Genomic DNA, 25694 nt, shown 5'->3' with positions numbered 1-25694 from the left:
CTGGTAAAATACCCAGCATATGCTAAGCTCCGACACATCTGGGACCAGGAGTTCCTCCTGAGTCTCTATTGTGAACAAAAGATTTAATTACAACACGACTCTTGTTTTTATTTGCTCACCCGTCACTTTTTGATGGTTAATGTGATAAATATGTAAATGTGGCCGACGTCCGATCGGACCGGCTGCAGAATGACGAGCTCTCGCCTGGTCGACGCGCCACGGCCCGACCTCGCCGCGGGGCGGTCGGGCTCATGGAGATGAATGCGTGTTAACGCACAGCGCCGTCTTTCCAGCCTCGCGGCCGTCAGTGCGACGCTCGTTACTTCGCCCGAGCGAAGGCCTCGGCTCGCCGCTTTGTTCAGAAAGATGCGAAAGTAAAGTTTATGCTGAATATGTATCGGATGCGTCGCGTTGTGCCCACACAGCAGGAGCCCGGGGCCCGTCGGACCGCCGTCTTAACGAAGGGCCGTAAAGAACAAAACCGCCCGCTACGCTGTTTACCGTGAAATACTGAGGGGGGTCCGGAGAGCGTCCCGGCGTCCGCTCACCGCTAAGAGGGTTGTTAGGACGAGCCCGGGCCAGAGGAATGGACATCCGGGGGCCGCTGGGGACCCCCGGCAGCAATCACACACTCCTAATTGGCCCCTGAGAGGGGGCGGCGGGCGGCTGCAGCGCCTCGTTAAAGTGATTGAGGTGACTCCCCGCCATCGATTTTCTCTTCGTCTTCGCCGTCCCCGCCCGGCCACCCTTGACCGCGTCCCGCGCTCCCCGCAGGCTCATTTAGCCGCCCCCGGCTCGCCTTTAAATCACATTAAACTGTGGTTAAACTTTGGCCGCGACTAAAAGACAACCGTCATTGATGAGCTTCTCCGGCTCTCGGCACTCGGGACGCCTGAGTGAGAGCCCCCCGGCGTATCGATCGCGCGGTCCTTTGCGGCGTTACGGTCCAACACAGATAAGAGGACGCGGAGCGAGCCGCGCATTCAGATCGCTCTCCGGGATTCTCCTCCGTTCCTCAAAAGGCGCCGGCGATACGGAGTAAACCGATCGGACCGCTAATGACGACGGCCTCGCGGAGGAAATAAAAGCAGTGGAACGCGAGATAAGACCCCCGCTGGCGGAGGAGTTGGTAACAAAGTGCATTATCTCCGTCTCCCTCTAAATACCACAACGTCTGATGAGTAATGACGCCGATTTCTCTTTCAATTTGCCCGATACAGTCAAGGCGGCCGAGCGCGCCGCTTCATTAAGTTAATTAGGCTAACTTAATTACAGCCGTTCGCAGGTCAAGCGACGCAGCTCCTGATTGATGGCGCGGCGGTGTGAAGGTAATCTCCCTCGGAATCGAGAATGACGTGGAAACGTTCATCTGAAGGGACATAAAAACAGACAAACACCGGCGGAAAATGGGAAAATGGGCTTTTCCGTAAACACACAAGTGCCACGCGCACATAAAAGGAGCTGCGTGTACCTCGAGGTCGTAAAAGAACTTCTATTGCGAAGCCACGGCGGCGTGGGAGTGGGGGGAGGCAGGGAGATTAAACTTTTACGGACAGTAATTCCAACAGTTGCAATCCTTTTGATGACAACAAGTCTGAGTGCAGCTAAAGTAGTGCATCCCACACACGAGTTCACAGTTGAGTACTTTAAACACTGCCTGGGCAACTTTAAGAGCTTTTGGCATTTCAAACCTTTTATCCGCATCTTCTGGTCTGATTCACCGTGGAGCGGCGCTGCAAGGGTGTAAATAAAGGCCTTAAACAAGCGCCCCTTGGCACTGTAACAGGCTTAAATTAAAGTCCATCCGTATATTAAGGCGACACTGTCACTTTACGACTGAAATCAATTCGGCGAAGGGCCTGCGGCGACAGCAGGAGGGACGTGGCCTCGGTCAGAGCGGGTTTATCTCAGCCGAGCAGGCCCGGAGAAACACGGCGTCCGTAATGAACTCCGGCCCGTCTATAAACTACGGCTGCAATGGCAGCGCAGCGGCTCCTCTGTAATGACTAGCGCTGAGCAAACATCTCAACAATACGAGCACATCGAAAGCGACGAATCATCAGCAAGGAGACATTTAGTCATTTAGGTGTGTATTATATTAATGCTAACGAAGATCAAGCTAACGCATAGTTATCGTTTTGTGCCTTTGTTCACAGCTCTTACGTTGGTTTTGGGAATTATTAATGAAACTAAAATCACCAGTGCAAGACGATCTGTCGGAGGGGGGTATGCTACAATTGGTGTGACATGCATGGTACCCAGAGGGTGAATCCCGAAGACTTTGGATCTCCTTTATTTCATAGCGCTAGAAGCAGATTGAGTGAAATATCTCCACAGCTGTTGGACGGAATACCATGAAAGTTAGGTACGGACATTGAGAAGAGGAACAAGGTTATTTCAGTTGTATTGAATGTAATAACTGTGTATGTTTTAAGGATATTTGCGTAACTGTTGGATTTATGTGTGTATTATATGAATGCAAACGAAGAACAACCTAATGCATAATTATCGTTTTGTGCCTTTGTACACAGCGCTTACGTTGGTTTTGGGAATTATTAATAAGGACTCAAATCACCAGTCAAGTGCAGGACCATCTGTCGGAGGGGTAGAGCTTCACCTTCACCTACTACAACGCCTGTGGAAGAAAGACGGCCACAGAACAGTGAGTCAGCAGCTAGCTTGGCGGTCAACGGACGCGGTCAGGAAAACTTCAAAATGGAGGACATAAGGGAGCAGATACAGAAGCTACAAACGGAAACTCAAGAAAGTAGAGGGTTACTTTAGGCCGACCAGACGTCCTCTTTTCCCCGGACACGTCCTCTTTTTGAGACCTATAAAATGCGTCTGGCAGGGATTCCAAAAACGTCCGGGATTTTGCTTCGTCGGATATTTGTGTTTCTCTGGGTTTTCACAAACTAGTTATTACCCCTTACAAGTTTTGGAAATGGTATCTCCCTTACGTTCCACCTTCCTGCGCGAGCTCTGACGGTATAGAGAACAGTCATTGGTCGACCGATCTCAGGGTTGCCAGATACACGATAATTATCCTCCAAATACGACCATTGTGAGCCTTTGGTACGATACTTCACCATCTCCAATCTGGCAACACTGAGCACCTTGCCGCCTCCACTAGTTCATTGTTGTTTGTGCTATAAACTACTACCAGCGCCGCCGCTCCCATAGCGCACTACGCGCTGTGCGTAGGGCACCAAGTCCTGAGGGGGCTCCACAAAATAGGCAACTAAAAAAATCCTCATAGTTATAATAATTATAATGCCGATATTATTTCAGTCTAGAACTATTAGGCACCTTTTAGGCATGTATATCACAAAACAGGCAGAACAAGAGAGATGTTTAATCGCTCAGCACCCCCTTGGCTTGTTTTCTAAAGCATACAGTGGTATAGCATCGTCTTTGTTGTGTGTTTGGGTTGTGCTAGATTTGAATAACACGGTTTTAGAAGTTTGAGGAAACGACTAAACCTGGGATTTGTCCAATGATTCAAATAGACTTGGTATTCATTGATATCCGTTTCCCATTGTTGGAGAAACAATCGGCCAATCACGATTGTCTAGCTATGTCATCTTCACATAGCTAGCTAGCTACGGAGCTACATCCATGCCATACGATGAGGCTTAGATAGCACGGTGAAGCAAATAGGAACTATATTAAAGAGCAGCAAGACTAACAAGCTGACATGGCAGACAGTGCTAACCTTTGAATACTGTGAGTTTTACTATACTAAACGCTACAATACAAACCAGACATGTAACTCAGGGGTCAAAGAGTATTGAGGTTTGATATGCCAATGTAAAAAAACTGAAACGGTCCATAAACTTTAAACAAAATTAGGTGGTGATAATGTAATACGATTATCAGTCAAACGGCTCCTCGTTTCCAGCCTCCACACGTCTGATAAGACTGTGTGGAAGAAGCATATTGTTTTTAAATCAGAGTTGTTTAGCAGCTTTCATGCTAAACTGGTTATCATACAGAAGATGAGAAAAAGGCCCATTGTTACTCCTCTGGCTTTAGCAATGTGCTGTGACAATAGTGTCCGGATAAAGTATTACGTTGGTACATTTTTACTCAATTAGGGGGCTGGCTAGTTAGCTAACTAGCTCTCTAATTCCTTGGTGCGTTCACGCGACACCGCTTACAGAACGTGTTGCCGGCGGCTGAACTGCCTCTAAACGGTTCGTCCGTCACTGTTTCTGCTGCTAGGAGACGACGGAGTGTCGGCTGCTCTTGTACCGCTAAATTGGTCTCGAGGTGGAGGAACCGCATGGTGCACTGGCGAGCTAATTACTGTCTCTTTTTCTCGAATAAACAGTTAGTTCACATGCAAATAAGCTGCTAGTTCACCAAAACAGGGCAAGCAGTCGTTATTAACCGATGAAATGGCTCCCGGGTTTGATTCAACCGGACTGAACGTGGCTGCTGTGAACTTAGTCCTGTTGTACGGTTTGTGCATGTGAGGTTGTACTTTGACTTGACGGATATTAGATTAGCATATCCCTAGCGAGCCCTTATGTCCTCTGCTCGAATCGTTGCGTCTCGCCTCTTTTTACGGCTGCAATCTCACCGTCGTACGTTTGAGTCGGCCGCTTGGAACCGGTTTTAATTTGGGTTGATTATGTGGATGGATGACTCTTAATATGACTGAGACCGTAATGTTTGAAGAAGTATGCCGTCAATATATTTATATATATATATATACATCTACACATATATATATATCTTATATATTTATTATATATATATATACATCTACACATATATATATATATATCTTATATACATACATAAATATACAGACATATACATATATAAGTGTAGATGTATATATACAAATGTTTATATATATGCATGTATATATACACATATATATGTAGCTATATATGTATATATATATATATACATATATATGTATAAATATATGTATATATATATGTATATATCTACATATACATATATATGGAGATATATGTATATATCTCCATATATATGTAGATATATACATAAACATATATATATATACCGTATATGTATATATATATATAGATAGATAGATAGATATATACTTTATTAATCCCCATGGGGAAATTTGTCGTGACAGTAGCAGCAACACACAAGAATAAAAAATAAAAAACGCAAAATATATATATATATACTAGGGATGCACCGATCTGATCGGCGACGATCCATATCGGCTGATTTTCCCATTATCGGTTTTGATCGGCGTTCTCAAAACGGCCGATCAGATGACGTAACATCTGCGAGAACAATCAGAGACGTTTCAATCGCCGCGCACCGCAACGGAGACGACGCGCCCGGCGAGGGCCGCAGAGTGAGAGGTCAGAGGGGATCCTCACCACCGAGCGGCGTCCCCGTCCCCCGAGTTGAATCTCTGGGTCGACTCAGCCGACTCTCACATGTCTGAGCCTCTAGAGACTGATGCTCACGGTAAACACATTCGATCGGGAGCGCGAGGGTTTTGATAAAGTTAGCGGAAGGATTTATGTGACAACATCCGGTTTTGCAAAGTTAGCGGAAAGAACCACGTGAAACAACATCCGTTTATTGAAATAAGATGTCGACAAATCATACACGAACATATAAAAGTAAACAATGAACTGATTTTGTATCTTTATAGATCGTTTCTGAGATTTAGCTTAAATTATGCTAACATTAAAACATGTTTACTGTACCAAGGAAGAGTTTATAAAAATAAGTCAGACTTTTGTATGTTAAAAAAAGTCCTGGAAATAGATTTCCCCAAGAGTTCCAGGAAATGAATAATGCAGATGTGTTCCATACATATCTGAAATCCCCTACAATAGCAATCAAACCATTTTAATGTATCAATTAGGACATTTTTCAAAGTAAAAGTCCTAAATGTTTAAAGAAATCGGTAATTTCTTTAATGTTTGAGGTGCTTTATATATGTATTTCCTCATAGTCCTAGGAAATAATGCTACACAATAAATAGAATGCTTCAATCGACACCGTGATCGGTGATCGGTATTATCGGATCGGCAGGTACTGATTTCAGTGATCGGCACAAAAAACCTGATCGGTGCATCTCTAATATATACATATACATACACATACATATATGTATATATATATATATACACGTATATTTGCTCAGCATCACATACTGTCAGACATTTCATCCCTCTCCCTTCATCCCCCTCTATCTCCCTTCATCCCTCTCTCTCTCCCTTCAGACGTCCTCTCAGATAAGAGAGTGTCCGCGGGGAGCTCCAATCACTTCCTGTATAATTCTTTGTAACAGACTTCCAGGCAGAGGGGTTGACCGTCCACTATCTCTGCCAGCAGCTATATCTCAGTCGCAATGATCAGGTACCACTGTGCACTTAATGCTGGCATTTAACAAAACATCCCCCCCCCCCCCCCCACAGGCAGAAAAAACAGTGCACGACTTGGCATTTAAAAAGCAGATAATAAAACGCTCCTTAAATACAGCTCTCATCTCAGAGTGCTTTTTAGATGCCCTTAGTGGAGTCAATTATCTCCCTACACTCGCTATTACCGAGCCACTCGGAGCACCTCGCGCCTTAAACAGGTCCGTACACCACGGGCGCTCACAAATGTCACATTCCTCACCGCCTCTCAGGATGTGGACCCTGCAACACGCGGCCCGGCTGCTTTCACCCACTTGTTGCTTAAATATGCCTCTTCAATGTGCCGGAAGAACTCAGAGCGAATATTTAAGATCCTTCACAATCGGTAAAAAGCATCGACTCTTTCACAGAACTCCAGAGTAGAGCGTGAACAGATGGGTAGAGCGGAGGCTCCGGAGCTCTTTGAAGTTCTTCAACGCGACTGATCTTTGCTTAAAGCAGGGGTGTCCAAAGTCCGGCCCGCGAGCCAATCGTGGCACGCGGTCAGATTTCATATGGCCCGCAGCTTCGGTCTTATAATGTATTATCTATGGCCCGCCAGCACTGTTAATTATATAATAAAACTTTCAAATGCAATTCCTCCTTCAACCGCTAGGCTACGGTATTGGACTTATACTTTGGCATCGTTCAAATGTTCGTCTCGCGAGAACAAGGCAACCGTGTGATAGTTAGTACAGCTTTACTGTTGCACACACTTGTCCAACCTACTGTCAAGCACACGGTGCCGCGAATTCTTCTCCGATCATTTCTACCATGGCAAGTAAAAAGAGGAAAGTTGACAGTGAGGGCCGCCGTTTTCAGGAGAAATGGGAATTACAGTATTTCTTCACTGACACTCGAGGCAATTGTGTTTGCCTAATTTGTCAAGAGACGGTTGCCTCGTTTAAGGAATTTAATGAAAAGAGACACTACGAGACAAAACATGCCAACACATTTGACAAGCTAACGGCGAGTGACCGCGCTGAAAAAGTGAAGCAACTCAAAGCCGCTCTGGCTTCACAACAGCGATTCTTCACGCGGGCCAATGATTCAAATGAAAACGTGACCAAAGCAAGCTACGAAGTGGCGATGTTAATAGCTAAACATGGCAAACCTTTGACAGAGGGTACGTTTATCAAGGACTGTGTCATGAAAATGGTGGAGAACATTTGCCCCGAGAAGAAGCAAGAATTTATGAACGTTTGCCTGGCTCGTAACACTGTGGCACGGAGAATTGAGGACATATCGTCAGATATTCATAGACAATTGAGGGACAGGGGAGTGACTTTTGATTATTTTTCATTAGCCTGCGATGAAAGCACAGATGCATCTGACACTGCACAGCTACTGATTTTTTGAAGAGGAATTGATGACGACATGAACGTAACAGAGGAGCTGCTTGACCTCCGAAGCCTCAAAGGCCAAACAAGAGGAACAGATTTATTCGCTGCTGTTTGTGCAGCTGTTGAGGATATGAAACTACCATGGAGTAAAGTTTGTGGGATTATTACCGATGGTGCGCCTGCCATGACTGGTGAACGAAGTGGATTGTCCACACTGATCTGCAATAAAGTCAGCGAAGAAGGAGGTAACGCTATAAAACTCCACTGTATAATTCACCAGCAGGCTCTCTGCGCAAAAATTCTCAAATTTGAGCACGTTATGACACCGGCGGTAAAGGCAATAAATTCCATTCGATCTAAAGCTCTATACCACCGCCAGTTTCAGCCGTTCTTGCTTGACATCCAGGCTGAATACGGAGACGTAATATATCACAACGATGTGAGGTGGCTCAGTCGGGGGTCTGCATTGAAGCGATTTTTCTCTCTCAGAGGGGAAATCGGACATTTTTTGGATGAAAAGGGGCAACCAATGCAAGAACTGTCAGATCCTGTATGGCTGGCAGATTTGGCTTTTTTGGTTGACATAACGAAGCATCTGAATGCACTGAATGTTAATCTTCAAGGACGAGACGCAGTGGTGAGCCAGCTATATGCACACATCAAGGCCTTTGGAAGCAAGCTGCAACTTTTCCGAAGACACTTGTCACAATCGGAACCCTGCACTGCACATTTCCCAGCTTTGAAAGAGGTCATTGACAGTTTTCCACAGGACCACATCGGTGCGCAAATGGAGAAATATGCAGCAGACGTCACATCTCTTTCTGTGGAATTAAACAAACGCTTTCGGGATTTTGCAGCTATTGAAAAGGAGATGTTGCTTTTCTCTTCTCCCCTCTCCGTGGACCCTGATGATGCTCCTCCAGCTGCAGTGTGACGATGAGTGGCGCGGCAGACACCAGCAGCTTTCTCTTGGTGACTTTTGCCGGCAGCCGGATAAAGGCAGGTTTCCAGAAATGCAAACACTTGCAAAGAAAATGCTGAGTTTATTCGGCTCCACATATTTGTGTGAGCAGACATTCTCTGTCATGAATGTAAACAAGAGCCGATTGAGGTCAACACTAAGTGACTCCCACTTACGTGACATATTACGCATCTCAACCAGTGCCGTCAAACCCGACCTGGTCTGTTTACTGAAATCCAGATCTCAGTATCACCCTTCTCATTAGTGTCAGCAAGTTATCTGTTTCTTGGTCAATCTGACATGTGTGTTTTGAAGGGAAACATCTGTCACTATTAACACTGAATCCCAAAAGCACTAATATATGCACTTGGACTTATGGCACTTATTTTATTAAACTCTTGAATAAGATTTGGCTATAACTTTTGATGTTATGTACCTATAGATGTGACACAAACTATTACTGTCTGAATGATCTTCTGAATTTTGCTCTGTCTTTTACATGTTTTAACAGACAACAGACAGCATTACTTATTACTCCTGTTTAAAATCAAGTTCATGAAAGTTAAAGGTATTTCATGTAGTTTGTTCAATGTTTTCTGACTCCAGATATGAATGAAAGGCAGAATTGTGTTTTTAAAGTTGTTCACGCCTGCCTGAGTGGCTTATATTTGGTTACATTGCCATTTGAAAAATAAAGATAATTGTGACAATGAAAATGGTGTATTATTTGCATGTAACTTTTATGGTTAAAAAATATCCGAAGGGACGATTGGTCCCCGAGCATCTTCACATTATCAAATCTGGCCCTCTTTGAAAAAAGTTTGGACACCTCTGGCTTAAAGGAATGGAGGCGGGGGGGGGGGAAAAAGACGTCCGCACTAATTGATCACGTCAACACAGCAAACACCGTCGCCCCGGAGCGAGAGAGCTGGAGGCAAGAGCCTCTCCCACGTGGGAGGGCGGGGGAGGGGGATGGGAGCCACTTCACAGGGACCAGGGACCGCAGAGGGAAGTCCAAGAGGCGGCAGAACGAGGGAGATGACACGGAGAGAGCGCCGCCGGCTGGACGCTCGCTGCTGGTCTTTACTGCTGTACGTCTGCAGCGTAAAAGTTACAATATATGAAGCCGGACGATAAAAGAGGAAAAGACCGCCCGGAACAAGTTTCATCTGACGGTTGAACTGTCACACGGTGACGGGCACAGGGGTCCTAATGGAAGCCGTCGGCATCGTTTTGGAAGGCGGTGGCGTCGTGTGTTTGAGCCTGAAGTTTAGGGACGTGACGGTCTGACCTCTGAGAGGATGAATCATTGAGTTTATTTCCCAGAACAAACAACACTATTTCACTGTGGAGTTTTAACACTGCAGCCTCTAGGACTTCAAAGCAAGCAGGTCGTTTTATGTATAACTATAATGAAATATAATTTACCGACTGAATGAAATGGATCCCGCGTTGTGACGAAGATCAAACAGAAACTAACCCAGCGAGGATCTGAGTTCCTGGAGAGGCCTGAACACGCAGAGGAACCGAGCTGAGGTTCCTCGGAGTTACAGAGAGATCCCAACCGGAACAATCCAGAACCCTGTTCTTGTTATCAGAGGACAGATGTGCACATGTTCTTTATTCATGACTCACACATCAGACCATGAGGTGTGTCTGCTTTATGTGTACATACAACACAGGTGTTAGATTAGACTTCTATACAACCAGAGGAGTCGCCCCCTGGTGGCCAGGAGAGAGAATGCAGCTTTAGGATGTGAAGCATAGACTTCTATACAACCAGAGGAGTCTTCCCCTGGTGGTCAGTAGAGAGAATGCAGCTTTAACACATGAAGCATGGACTTCTATACAACCAGAGGAGTCGCGAGAGAGAATGCATATTTTAACACACTATCCAGAGACATATAAATCAGTCCACAAGCTGTTATCCACAACTGAGAAAGTGGGGGAAGTTCTTTTGTTACGGTTTGGTACGGTCCAATGTTTCACCGTACAAAAACATTAACACACACATTGCTTCACATAACGAGCGCTGCACTGTGAAACTCTATATCTATTCAACACGGTTTTCTCAGCTGTTAATGAACACATTCTGACCTCACACTGTGGTTTGGTTGAACTGAGCCTCTTTAAATGGTCTGACCCACTCTATTGGGTTTTAGTGACCATTAGAGCCCGTTGTGCCGATCGCCTGTATTCCTCTAGTCAGCCTAACATTATCACCGAGTCCCACCGGCGTTGCTTTGTGTTGGTGCTGTTCAACACCTGCTGAGCGGCTCCTCGGCCCGGCGCTGTGCTACGCCTCGCCTGACGAAAAGGAAAGTGTGACGGCTTCCGGGTCGTCAACCGTGGGTTTCCCCCCAAAGCGCCAAGGAGTCGCCAACAACGAGGTTTTCGGAACATGCTTCATTCAATTCACACTTCACTCAGCAGACCGCAAGACTCACCCTTCCCACTCCACTCTCAACTGCTCCTTTTAAGAGAGCAGCGTCGGCTGCTGACTGATTGCCAATCAGCCAGCAACCGAGGCCAAATTGGAGACTCCACCCCAACAGCTGCCACAGAAAGACTAACCAGCATTAGCCGAGTCCAGTTTCATTAATAGGAAGAAGAAAAAAAACAGGCATGACGTCAGCACTTAGTAGCCAGAAAAAAGAAATACGTTATCAGGGTTCGTACGGTCATGGAAAACCTGGAAAAGTCATCGAATTTAAAAATGATTATTTTCCTGGCCTGGAAAAGTCCTTGAAAAAAATGTAATCCCAAATTGTTTGGGAAAAGTCATGGAAATTATGTTATATTCATATGTTAATTTACACAGTTTGATTAAAAGAATAAACATTTATCTAAATATGTATTCCTTTAATCAAACTATTGTCTCATTTAAGGTCTATACTCGTGTATACACGGAGATTTCACAAAAGGTTAGGTCATGGAAGTTTGGTTTAAATACATGGAAAAGTCCTGGAGATCCATTGGTCATGTGGATGAACCTGTTCATTGGTCATGTGGATGAACCTGTTCATTGGTCATGAGGATGAACCTGTTCATTGGTCATGTGGATGAACCTGTTCATTGGTCATGTGGATGAACCTGTCCATTGGTCATGTGGATGAACCTGTTCATTGGTCATGAGGATGAACCTGTTCATTGGTCATGTGGATGAACCTGTTCATTGGTCATGTGGATGAACCTGTTCATTGGTCATGAGGATGAACCTGTTCATTGGTCATGTGGATGAACCTGTTCATTGGTCATGTGGATGAACCTGTTCAATGGTCATGTGGATGAACCTGTTCATTGGTCATGAGGATGAACCTGTTCATTGGTCATGAGGATGAACCTGTTCATTGGTCATGTGATGAACCTGCTCATTGGTCATGTGGATGAACCCTGTTCATGTGGATGAACCGTGGATGAACCCTGTTCATTGGTCATGTGGATGAACCTGTTCATTGGTCATGTGGATGAACCCTGTTCATTGGTCAACATGAGTATGAACCTGTTCATTGGTCATGTGGATGAACCCTGTTCATTGGTCACTATGTGGATGAACCCTGTTCATTGGTCATGTGGAGGAACCCTGTTTATTGGTCATGTGGATGAACCCTGTTCATTGGTCACTATGTGGATGAACCCTGTTCATTGGTCATGTGGATGAACCTGTTCATTGGTCATTTGGATGAACCTGTTCATGTCAGTCTGGCGGTTGTAATTCAGAGTTAATTTAGATATTGCCAATCTGTGAGTGATACGATACCTTCGGGGAGGAGAACCACAGACACAGCAACAGAACAGGAAGCCACCACAGACACATTGGAATGAAATCCAATATCTATTGTAATTCAGTTAGTTCAGATTAGAAGAGGGGAGGCTACACACGGTTTGCAGCTATAGTTCAGGAGCTAATTCAGGCAATTTATTTAGTCCCCCCCCCCGTCCGTTGCTTCCACTCACCTTGGAGGAGGAGGTGTCACACTCCTGGCAGATCCAGCCGTACCCCGTCTGCTTGGGGGATTTCTTCAGCGGGGGGTCCAGACAGCCAAAGTGATAGCAGAGCCGGCACTCGTCACACCTGGACAGGGAGGGCACGTGTTACACGCCTGGCACGAAGACCCCCCCCCCCCCCCCACCCCGGCCTCTAACAACGACGAGGCCGGCTCACGGAGCAGTGATGGATGAGGACAAGGCGGCTAGTTGTCAGTCATGAGACTCGTTGTTAATGGAGTGCAACGTCCCTCTTATCACTCCCGACCCCGTGACCTTACACAGACATTGATGTCCCGACGGTTCCTATGAGTGGCCAGATGAATGGAGGCCTTGTTAGTGTCAGATATATGACGGCGAGGTTCCGTAACAATGGACTAGAGAGAGATTATGCCCTCAGAAGATGACTGAAGGCTTGAATTATCAAAGCCCCGACAGACGAGTCCAGAGCGATGCTCCTGATCTGTTTAAAGGCTGAAACTACTCGATATGAGTGTGGAACCAATCACACGCTGGAGCAAGCCACCAAGGAGCCAATCGTACAAGTCGATCAGCAAAGTGAACAAATCAATCAACCAATCAGCAGCCTGATACTCTGTCTGGAGTACAATCATTTATGTCAAGATTTATATAGTCTTCACAGGATATTGAAGGATTAGTTTCACATTTTCGGAAACATGCTCGTATGCGGGATGTGGCTAATGTAGCTTAGCTTAAAGACAGGAAATAGCCTGGCTCCTTCCAAGGATCACAAGATCCTCCCAACATCTCTAGTGCTCTGGGGCATAAAAAGTAATCAACGTATCCTCATCATGAAATCTTACGAACAACCACTTTGTTTTGGCACAATATCCAATATTTATATATATATATTTTTTTAAATATATATATTTGTATTTATATATATATATATAAAATAAATAAATAAAACAATACAATTATATATATATATATAAATATATACTGTCTATAAAAAAGTATATATATAGAAAATTATAGATACACATTTAATGATTTTTAAATATATTTTTATATAATATATATATTATATTAAAAAATATATATAATATATATACATATATATATATGGCCACTACCTACTGGGCCACTTGCTAATGTATTCTACTCACTCACTCATAGCATACAGGTCTAGATGGTCAAGCTGCATAGGTTGCATTTTCAACCACTTTTAGTTAATCCCCTCGCATAGTTATTGCAAGCTTTAAACAGATCTATACAACGATGACAACACATTTAAGTAAGAAAGTAAGAGCCAGAAAAAGCTTGTTAAATGTGCTGTTGTTCCGTAAGGTCAGCTACAGGTAATGCTATTCACTTTAGTTTGTATCTATCATTTGGAATGATGCTCTCCATGTACAGAGAACCACAGGGAACCATTCACTTCCCAAAAGGGGCTTTGCTGATTCCTCAGGTTACACATCGACCTGAAGCTCTGAAGGTAGCGCGGGGCTTGAACAGTCTCTGTGAAAGCTGCAGACAGCCGTTCCTCCGCCGGTCTTTGAAGGCCCCACGCTGTAATGGAGACGAATGGAGAGGGTGGGGCCGACCTCCCTCTGGCTGTTAGGCTGTTATCAGATTCTCATTGGAGAACGTGAATGTCCTTCATTGATTCGGACATAATTGGCTCTAATTGTGGAGTGTGATTGTGTGTGTGTGTGTGTGTGTGTGTTTTTGAAGGGCAGTCCGCCTCATCATGATTAAAGGAGAAGTCACAGGTCAGTCTGCATGCTATTAACCCTCTGGCGTCCTCGGACCGGCCGGCTCGGTGTTGTATTAATATCTCTGCGGTAAAAAGACACATACATATGGTTTGGATGTTGCCGTAATCTGTAGACGGTCGACTTCCTTCTCCGTCTTCTCACGAGATCGTACGTGTGGCGTTTGTGTCGAATCGTGCGTCCGTCAATATTGTATGTGAAACTAACCAATGAACACTTAGTAAGTCACTTAGGACCTCCCACTTTACGCTTTGGTAAAACACCGCCCTTTCCAGTTTTCAGTTGGTAAATAGTTTGTTTTTATTTATATATACATATATACATACATATATATAGATATATATATAGGACATATTATGTTCTTGTTTGGAAAATTGACTAAAATATCGTAAATATTTTGTTTGAAAACAAAAAACCTTTGTCATGTTATTTTTTTATTTGCACACATCCCATGATGCTTGATCTGAAGTATGAAGTCGTCTCTCAGTTCCATTTGGTGAAAGACTGACAGACAACACTTTTACAAAAAATATATTACTAAATTTGGTTTTAGACTATTTTATTCATTAATTTCCATCAATATTTGTGAACCTAAGGCTTTGGTAAACCAATTTCCATCACCAATCATAAATTGGACTTTTTAGCTCAGAGGCCAAATTACCTCTTACACTTTGCCTGAAGGCGATAGTGCTTCATTATACAGATAGCTGAGATTGTTCTGCATAGCACACGGGTAGGCATCACATGCAAGTGCCTTTTAAAAAGTGAATTTAAGAAATGTGAGACCTTGGACCCCAGAGGGTTAATGGAGTTTGCATCAGCTTCCCTGAGGTCTTTCTTGATGTTAGGTGTTTTACTAGCTCTGCTGACCGTGCATGAGATTTGAGGGAATAGTTATGAAAAAGAAAGATGGTAATGTACTTGTTAAACTCTGAATATGAAGGCGTTCTGGTGGCCGAGCAGCCTTTTCAGTCCAAACCACGCAAACCCGTCTACTGTAGACGAGCCGATCCACTCCACGTCGGAAACGTCTGTATTTCACAGCAACGGTTTCTCTCTCTGCAATTGTTTCAAAGGATGACAATAAGACTGATACACTGAGTCTTGCTCAGGCTGTTATGTTCTCAGACGTCCATTCCATGGAGTCTCATGATATCACGATATGGTAAAGGTTTGATAGACTTGTCCTCGTAGAACGCTTTCCTAGTCTTCCCACCACTGACGGCGCTTCACACCCATTCATACACTGATGGGAGGAGCCACCATGTAAGGTGCCCCCTGCCCATCAGGACATTCATACACTACATGAACGGCCTGCAGGGGCAATTTAGGGTTAAGTGTCTTGCCTAAGGACGCATTGACGTGGACTAGCGGAACTGGGATTGAACCATCGATCTTATGATTGGAGGGCCCTGAGCCACAGCCCTAAAAATCACTCCGGAATCGAGAGATCCATCTACTCCGGCTTCGAGCGTTGAGTTTGTGTCCAGACCGATGAGCCTCCAGCGAGGAGCTGCTGGCGTGGTTGAGACGACATGGAAAGGCGCCCGATGGTTCAAACGAACAATGGCGGATCCGGAAGAAGTCAGCGTAGAGGCCGCTATAGCATCGGTTACTGTGTATCGGAACTGGAGGGGACTGAAAGACGAGCAGAAGATGGCACTGAAGGGATTTCACCGACTGACAAAGGGGTCGTCCAATTGGCTGCCAAGTATTCTGTGGCAAACAGTTCCCAACGACGGCTTCCCAGATGGTTCTGGGCGGCGTTATCTTCTTATACAGCGTACCCCACCCTTCAGCTCAAGGGTGAGGGATCTGTATGGAGACTGACAGGAAGATCTGCAGACACTTACCAAGGGGCTTTAAAAAATTATCATATAAGTGACATTTTGTTTTTACAGATAATATTCTCTTAAAACAACGCTGGTATTGAACATCTTTTAAGTAACCACAATACTCTTTGTCTCAAAGATGCAAATAATATGATTTTAGGTAGGATAATGCATCCAGCAACGGTTTTCAGTTGTGAGAATGATACCTGTCTGCGGTTACCTGCTGGTTAAACGTTTGACAAACTGTATCAGACACATTCCGATAGCTTATTTTAAAGGAAATCTGCCAGCCAATGAGAAACGAGTATAAATATAAACATTCCACTGTTTTAAGGATCCACATATATTTCCTTCATCAATGTTCAAGAAGCTGCTGATCCGCTCTCCTCTCCCGAGTGAATAAAAAGAACAGGAACTATTGAATTGCTGCTCCACACCGACTCTGTTTCTTCCTGTTGGGATGTTCCTGTGGTTGCAGGATGAATATCACAAAATCACATTACACGTTCCGTCCAAGAGGCTGTCTTCTACGTGATTTATGGCAGCTGGTGTTTGGATATCAATTACTAGCCCTCACAATTGAAGCCAGCTTTGTGTTGGACGTGTGCGCTAAAAGGAATTAGGCAGTTTGACGCCGTCAGATCGGATGGCTCGCCAGGCGTGTTCAATATGGTGAGAGGACAGTGCCTCAGGCCTCGAGGGGGGGCCGACGGGCCACAGGAAGAGCTGAGAACATGCACCATCATAACTTAAGGAGCTTGTAGTACCACATTGCCCCACTAGAGCGCTTGTAGTATCATATTACTCCACTAGAGAGCTTGTAGTACCACATTGCCCCACTAGAGAGCTTGTAGTACCATATTACTCCACTAGAGAGCTTGTAGTACCATATTGGCCCACTAGAGAGCTTGTAGTACCACATTGCCCCACTAGAGAGCTTGTAGTACCATATTACTCCACTAGAGAGCTTGTAGTACCATATTACTCCACTAGAGAGCTCATAGAACCATGTTACCCCACTAGAGAGCTTGTAGTACCATATCACTCCACTAGAGAGCTTGTAGTACCACATTGCCCCACTAGAGAGCTTGTAGTACCACATTGCCCCACTAGAGAGCTTGTAGTACCACATTACTCCACTAGAGAGCTTGTAGTACCATATTACTCCACTAGAGAGCTTGTAGTACCATATTGCCCCACTAGAGAGCTTGTAGTGCCATATTACTCCACTAGAGAGCTTGTAGTACCATGTTACCCCACTAGAGAGCTTGCAGTACCATATTACCCCACTAGAGAGCTTGTAGTGCCATATTACTCCACTAGAGAGCTTCTAGTACCATGTTACCCCACTAGAGAGCTCATAGTAACATGTTACCCCACTAGAGAGCTTGTAGTACCATGTTACCCCACTAGAGAGCTTGTAGTACCATGTTACCCCACTAGAGAGCTTGTAGTACCACATTACTCCACTAGAGAGCTTGTAGTACCATGTTACCCCACTAGAGAGCTCATAGTACCATATTACCCCACTAGAGAGCTTGTAGTACCACATTGCCCCACTAGAGAGCTTGTAGTACCACATTACTCCACTAGAGAGCTCATAGAACCATGTTACCCCACTAGAGAGCTTGTAGTGCCATATTACTCCACTAGAGAGCTTGTAGTACCATGTTACCCCACTAGAGAGCTCATAGTACCATATTACCCCACTAGAGAGCTCATAGTACCATATTACCCCACTAGAGAGCTCATAGTACCATATTACTCCACTAGAGAGCTCATAGTACCATATTACCCCACTAGAGAGCTCATAGTACCATATTACCCCACGAGAGAGCTTGCAGTACCATATTGCCCCACTAGAGAGCTTGTAGTGCCATATTACCCCACTAGAGAGCTTGTAGTACCATATTACCCCACTAGAGAGCTTGTAGTACCATATTGCCCCACTAGAGAGCTTGTAGTGCCATATTACCCCACTAGAGAGCTTGCAGTACCATATTACCCCACTAGAGAGCTTGTAGTACCACATTGCCCCACTAGAGAGCTTGTAGTACCATATTACTCCACTAGAGAGCTCATAGAACCATGTTACCCCACTAGAGAGCTCATAGTACCATGTTACCCCACTAGAGAGCTTGTAGTACCATATTACCCAACTAGAGAGCTCGTAGTACCATATTGCCCCACTAGAGAGCTCGTAGTGCCATATTACTCCACTAGAGAGCTTGTAGTACCATGTTACCCCACTAGAGAGCTCATAGTACCATGTTACCCCACTAGAGAGCTTGTAGCACCATATTGCCCCACTAGAGAGCTTGTAGTACCATATTGCCCCACTAGAGAGCTCGTAGTACCATGTTACCCCACTAGAGAGCTTGTAGTACCATATTACCCCACTAGAGAGCTTGTAGTACCATATTACTCCACTAGAGAGCTCATAGAACCATGTTACCCCACTAGAGAGCTTGTAGTATCACATTACTCCACTAGAGAGCTCATAGAACCATGTTACCCCACTAGAGAGCTTGCAGTACCATATTGCCCCACTAGAGAGCTTGTAGTGCCATATTACTCCACTAGAGAGCTTGTAGTACCATGTTACCCCACTAGAGAGCTCGTAGTACCATATTACTCCACTAGAGAGCTTCTAGTACCATGTTACCCCACTAGAGAACTCGTAGTACCATGTTACCCCACTAGAGAGCTTGTAGTACCACATTGCCCCACTAGAGAGCTTGTAGTACCACATTACTCCACTAGAGAGCTTGTAGTACCATGTTACCCCACTAGAGAGCTCATAGTACCATATTACCCCACTAGAGAGCTTGTAGTACCACATTGCCCCACTAGAGAGCTTGTAGTACCATATTACTCCACTAGAGAGCTTGTAGTACCATGTTACCCCACTAGAGAGCTCATAGAACCATGTTACCCCACTAGAAAGCTTGTAGTACCATATTGCCCCACTAGAGAGCTTGTAGTACCATGTTACCCCACTAGAGAGCTCATAGTACCATGTTACCCCACTAGAGAGCTTGTAGTACCATATTACCCCACTAAAGAGCTTGTAGTACCATATTGCCCCACTAGAGAGCTCATAGTACCATGTTACCCCACTAGAGAGCTTGTAGTACCATATTACCCCACTAGAGAGCTTGTAGTACCATATTGCCCCACTAGAGAGCTCGTAGTGCCATATTACTCCACTGGAGAGCTTGTAGTACCATGTTACCCCACTAGAGAGCTTGTAGCACCATATTGCCCCACTAGAGAGCTTGTAGTACCATATTGCCCCACTAGAGAGCTTGTAGTACCATGTTACCCCACTAGAGAGCTTGTAGCACCATATTACCCCACTAGAGAGCTTGTAGTACCATATTGCCCCACTAGAGAGCTCGTAGTGCCATATTACTCCACTAGAGAGCTTGTAGTACCATATTGCCCCACTAGAGAGCTCGTAGTGCCATATTACTCCACTAGAGAGCTTGTAGTACCATATTGCCCCACTAGAGAGCTTGTCGTACCACATTGCCCCACTAGAGAGCTTGTAGTGGAGACTGAAGACTTTCCTCTTGATGGTCTTATAGTTAGACCTGAACCAGGTTCACCTGGTCCAGACCTAGAGATGCTGCTATAGGCTGAGAGGCTGAGGGGGACGTTAGGATACACTGAGCTCCTCTCTCCTCTAGGATACACTGAGCTCCTCTCTCCTCTAGGATACACTAAACTGAGCCCCTCTCTCCTCTAGGATACACTGAGCACCTCTCTCCTCTTCTCTCTCTCCTTATGGATGAATGTTCATCTCTCCATTTCACATTTTTAACTCTGCTTTCTCCCCAGATTCTTTGTGACTTTTCGCCTCATTGGACCTGGCTGGGTCTATCCATAATTTCTATCATATTCATTGAATGTTTATGTAACTCTGTTCATCTGGTCACATGACATCTATTGTTCATCTAGTCACATGACATCTATTGTTCATCTGGTCACATGACATCTATTGTTCATTTGGTCACATGACATCTATTGTTCATCTGGTCACATGACATCTAGTGTTCATCTGGTCACATGACATCTATTGTTCATCTGGTCACATGACATCTATTGTTCATTTGGTCACATGACATCTATTGTTCATTTGGTCACATGACATCTATTGTTCATCTGGTCACATGACATCTAGTGTTCATCTGGTCACATGACATCTATTGTTCTGTCCATCCTGCAGAGGGATCCTCATCTGTTCTCTCCTAAAGGGTTCGTACCCTGGTTTGAACCTTACCAAATTTTTAAGTGCGGCACCTGGTGGTAAATGCCGTAATATGAAAATATTGAACCCAACTGTAATATAGACAACATGTTTTGATAGTGACACTGTAAGGTAGCAACATGTCTGTTTGAGGCTAATATCTCTCTCTAGAATCCATCAACTTCATCGGCCACCGTGCTCTGTGCCTGGTGTTGTTAATTCATTATATATCAACAGTAAACGCTATTTGCTGCATATTCAATTATTTTTCTTACCTAATTGCATTATACTTGCATGCTAAAAGCAGACCAGTGTGGACATGCTCATATGAGTTCTGATAATAGAAGTAGCAGTCTAAGCCGTCACAGGGGGAAACGTCTGCAGTTCTATGATAAACAAAACAACTATCACGCATATATGAGACTAACGTGACCCCTGATGTCAGCGTTTAACTGGCTGGGCTCATCACTAAGGATGATGGCAAAGCCCAAGTGGTAATAATCTAGAATGTTCCTTGAGGTAACCATGGTGAGGACCTCCATTATGACCGGGACAAGCCAAACTCTAATAAACATAAAGTTATGGAAGGAAGCCTTCTGGCACTGGCCTCAAGAAGAAGAAGAAGCTGTGAGTAGTTCTAATGATATCTACCTGTAGTGTTTACGTATTAAGTCCAGCGGATTTACTAAAATCAGAGTTGGAATTTAATTAGCGTAGATAATTGGCATCTTATGAGTTGTAGGGGCATAAGCTAACAGCTGCTGCACATTAGCACAAATGTGCAGAGGCAAGTGGATCTCTCTCTCACACACACACACACACACACTCAACACACACACACACAATACTCTTGGATGGGCTGAGCAGGCATATGTGCCTCGCAAACGATGGGAATTTTAAGTGCCCTCCGGCCACCTAGTGAATAGAAGACAAATGACCAAAGCGTGTGCGCTCCACTAATGAGCACTCTCCCAGAGTTGCACACCAACCACCCGATGGATTTCACACGGATCTCTAACCAAGACACACACAAAAAAGGGAAGCAGCAAACTCCTCAGTTTCGCTGCTGGAGACTCTTGAAGACCTTCCAAACTCACAGGAGGGCTCGTTTGATTTGGCGAGACTGCGGCGGCGGCGGCTGCACGCATGCTTCCCTAATTACTCTACCTTAATGAACCCTTGTTTAATGTGTGCTGTGGATCGTGGGGAACATCTTTGAATTAAAGCACTGCTCACTGATGCCGATGCAGGGTTTATTTTTTTGTGATAATGTGGTTTTTAATCTTCATTTATCCGCGAAAGGTGGCATCGAATGAGCTACAGCGAGCTAGACATTGGGAGAGTTCCACAACCAGTCCCCTGCTGAGGGTAAATGGACCTGTATAGCGTTAGCTAGTCTTACGACCACTGCGAGCTCTTTAAGACGACATGACATCATTCACCCATTCATCGACTGGTGGGAGGAGCTACGGTTCTACCTGCCCATCAGGACTAACATACACACACCGTAGTCACAGCCACGGGAGCAATGGTGGGGTTAAGTGGGATCGAACCGCCGATCCTCTGATTGAAGGACGACCCTGCTCACCACCGAGCCACGGTCGCCCTGGTAACGCACGGACAGAGATACATGCTAACGCGGTCGGAGGAATCGCACAAGGAGATCTTATGTTACGTTTTCATGTCCTTTGAGTTGTTGACCGATAGCAAAACATCTGCTGACTTGAGAGAAGGGAAAGGTACAACCCCCAAGCTGTGATAGCATTAGCTGTGTCCAGCTAGCTAGCACGACAAGAAAAGGACCATTTTGGTGAAGTTTTGTCGATCGCCATCAACCTTTGTTCTATGCTCATCTGTATGTTTTGTAGAAACAACAGACACGTGACATGTTTTGTTTAGCGTAGCTAAAAGACCATAAGCAGGGGAACCCATGGACCGTCTCTATGTAGTGGATGTAGGCATGGTGATGACACCCATTGGACGCTATGAAGCCTTGAGTTCGACGATTCTGCGTCGCCATCTTGGATCACGACCGTCCACATGTTGTTGAACATTAGTTGATAGAATGACATCATGCTGTATTGTAGAAGACTTTAAACTAGAGATTGAGATGTTTATAATGTTTACTGAGGTAACGAATCAAGCGAGGAGTCATTTTCTCACAGTAAATTCAGCAACCGATAGAGTCGCCCCCTGCTGGTCAGTAGAGAGAATGCCAATTCTAGACACAGACATTGGCTACACTCTGAAAAATGGGAGGTTGCCTGCCAGCTGGGAGGAACGGCCAACAGAAAAAAGAAGAAATTCCAATCATACCATCACTCAGCCATCCAACAGTTATCTGTTTTTTTCTGTCTGGCAACTTTGATCTGCCAGCTGGCTGGATTGTATGTGGTCTCACCTGACAGAGGCTCTTTTACTAAATAAATTGCCTGGCAACAATATCTTTATTGGCAATACACTTGTTTTGGTCAGATTGATGTTTGTTCAGGAAAGAGGTTAAAGCCACGCTGTAAATTCTGAAGGTTACGCCACAGTGCCTTAAGATGAAGTACCACACGTCGCCACTAGATGGAGATTCCAGAAATCTCTGACTTTAAAGAAATCTATTCAGACTGTACCAGAAATCACACACAGTGTTGGTCACAACCACTGACAGTGTGTGAGATTGTAATAATTCTGCTGAGGGTTTTCCCTTGAGAACCATATTGCACACCATCGCCGTGGTAACTACCGGGATAACCAACATGTCAACCCTCAACACATCCATTGAGAAACTATGGGTGATACCACAGACCACCCGTGTTCTCTGTGCCTTTGGCCAGTGATAGGCTGATTAACTACCGAGGTAGTGACCCAGTCACCTGCCACCAGCAGCCTATCTGCTCCCAACACTTGCCCTTACACACCCAGCCACAGCAAGGTCCTTGATGTTATCTAAGCAATTTGGCCCTGCTTTAATCATTGGGAAAATTGAGCAGGCCCCCCCCCCCTCACACACACACTTTAGAAGTAGACAAGATCCAATCACTCATAAGAGAGGTTATTGATTGATGTAATCTTATTGGAGGTGAGGTGGTGGAGGGGACATGATTGATTGCTTTTGTCTGCTACACATGTTGCTCTCGGTTGGCGATTCGTGTCCACTTTCATCTGGTATTTAATCTCTGTGTGAAGTTCTAAGACCCCCCCCCCCCCTCTCCCACGGCCCCCGTCCTCGTCGAGTGATGCTCAGGGCCCACCAATCTGAGCGGGCTTCATTTGATCTCTTTAAAACAGCTGTCACATTGCGGTCATGAAGAGGAGGCGCCATCGCTCGAGGAGCCGCGAGCATCCCGTCCTTCTTCCACAAACGCTGCAGAATGTTGTGAGAAGCATCGCCACAACTAAATGAAGTTGGACTGATGAGGACATTGATGCTGAGTCAGCTGGATGCGATATCAAACGATGACTTCTTTGGAATGTAGTGAGATGATTCAAGCCGAGATAACCCAGGATGGCGACTTCTCCTATAACTACCCAATAACCTTCTTCTATAACTAGCCACTAACCTTCTCAGAAAACTACCCACTAACATTCTCAGAAAACTAACCTTCTCCTATAAGTACCCACTAACCTTCTCCTATAACTAACCTCCTATAAGTACCCACTAACTTCCTATAACTAACCTTCTCCTATAACTACCCACTAACCTCCTATAACTCCCCACTAACCTTCTCCGATAACTACCCACTAACCTGCTATAACTACCCACTAACCTGCTATAACTACCCACTAACCTCCTATAACTACCCTTCTCCTATAAGTACCCACTAACTTCCTATAACTAACCTTCTCCTATAACTACCCACTAACCTCCTATAACTCCCCACTAACCTTATTCTATAACTAACCACTAACCTTCTCCTATAACTACCCACTAACCTCCTATAACTACCCTTCTCCTATAACTAACCACTAACCTCCTATAACTACCCACTAACCTCCTATAACTACCCACTAACCTCCTATAACTACCCACTAACCTGCTATAACTACCCACTAACCTCCTATAACTACCCACTAACCTCCTTTAACTACCCACTAACCTGCTATAACTAACCGTCTCCTGCCCCACACCTAGCTACACAAGGGGACACACATGTGAACCCCGGGTGCTCCCTGAGCTGAGGAGGCTGGAGGATGAGGCCAGTCAGTTATTGATGGCTCCTCCCCCGGCTTTGTCCCATCGTGGCTCCATGTATCGACGGTGCGTTTGTGGCCTCAGAAACATCCGGAGCACCGAGCGGCTGAAACAAGGCGAGGAATTTATCACGAGTGGGCGATGCAATTACCTCGGGCGTGTCCACGGGCCAGAGATCAATACCACACAAAGGCCCCGGCCATCGACTCTCCTCCGTGACGGAGTGCGCCGCCGCAGCCTCTCCATAGAAAGGAGTGGATTATCGGACCGGAGCCCTTTTGATTTACTGGTGGGTCGCTCCAACATTAGAAAAGAGCCATTGTTTAACAAGAGGGGCGAGGGGGTGAAGGGAGTGCTGACGTGGCCCCTCTGCCTTTATGAGCTCCTCCGGACACAACTCATTCACAGATGGGAGGACGTCCACGATGCTCGCCTGCATTCCACTGAAGGCGCGCTTCTTTCTAATTCCAGCAGGGGTCCCCAGTGAGCTGGCTACAACCCCGGAGAAGGCCGCGGCCTCGCCTCTGCGGGGCAAACCCGAGCCGCGGAGAGTCCAAACTTGAGTCTTCTCGATCGGGACCTCTGGGGATCGCACACAGCTCGAGGCAACTCCATGAACACAAGTCTAGGATGAGCTTATCAATTAAGATATTAAGGCACCCACAGGGTTGCGTGGCTCATGTTGAGTATGGAATGATCAAAAAAGGAGGTAGGAGGCAACCCAGTGCAGTGGAAAGAGGTTAGGAGAGAAAGAAGGAGGAGGAGAGAGAGAGAGCATCAGGAAGCATTGGAGCGGACCCACGCTGTGGAGGAGGCGCTGGGATGAAGAGACGGAGGAGAAGCTGGGCGGTAATAGATTTGAGCTGCTTGGCCACCCTCCCCACACAGCCGGGCCCGGCTCTGGGGTTTGGGGTTTCAATAGGGGAGGGGGGGGGAGGGGGAAGTCAGCAAAAACAAAATGCTGCCATTAAATCATCTCCCCGGATC

The 25694-nt window shown here is 45.4% G+C and overlaps 1 protein-coding gene across 1 annotated transcript in view; it reads right to left on the bottom strand.

Moving 5' to 3' along the window:
• phf14 (PHD finger protein 14) overlaps positions 1–25694 on the bottom strand; it is a 91034-nt gene that overhangs the window by 9836 nt on the left and 55504 nt on the right. Inside the window, exon 17 of the mRNA XM_056416160.1 lies at positions 12672–12789. Within this exon, the coding sequence (XP_056272135.1) occupies positions 12672–12789 (118 nt within the window). The remainder of the gene's footprint in view (positions 1–12671; positions 12790–25694) is intronic.

This window comes from Pseudoliparis swirei, chromosome 1 (assembly GCF_029220125.1).
Source record: "Pseudoliparis swirei isolate HS2019 ecotype Mariana Trench chromosome 1, NWPU_hadal_v1, whole genome shotgun sequence".
Lineage (NCBI taxonomy): Eukaryota > Metazoa > Chordata > Actinopteri > Perciformes > Liparidae > Pseudoliparis > Pseudoliparis swirei.
The sequence above is the reverse complement of the archived record's forward strand: the minus strand, read 5'-3'. Positions and strand labels throughout refer to the sequence as shown.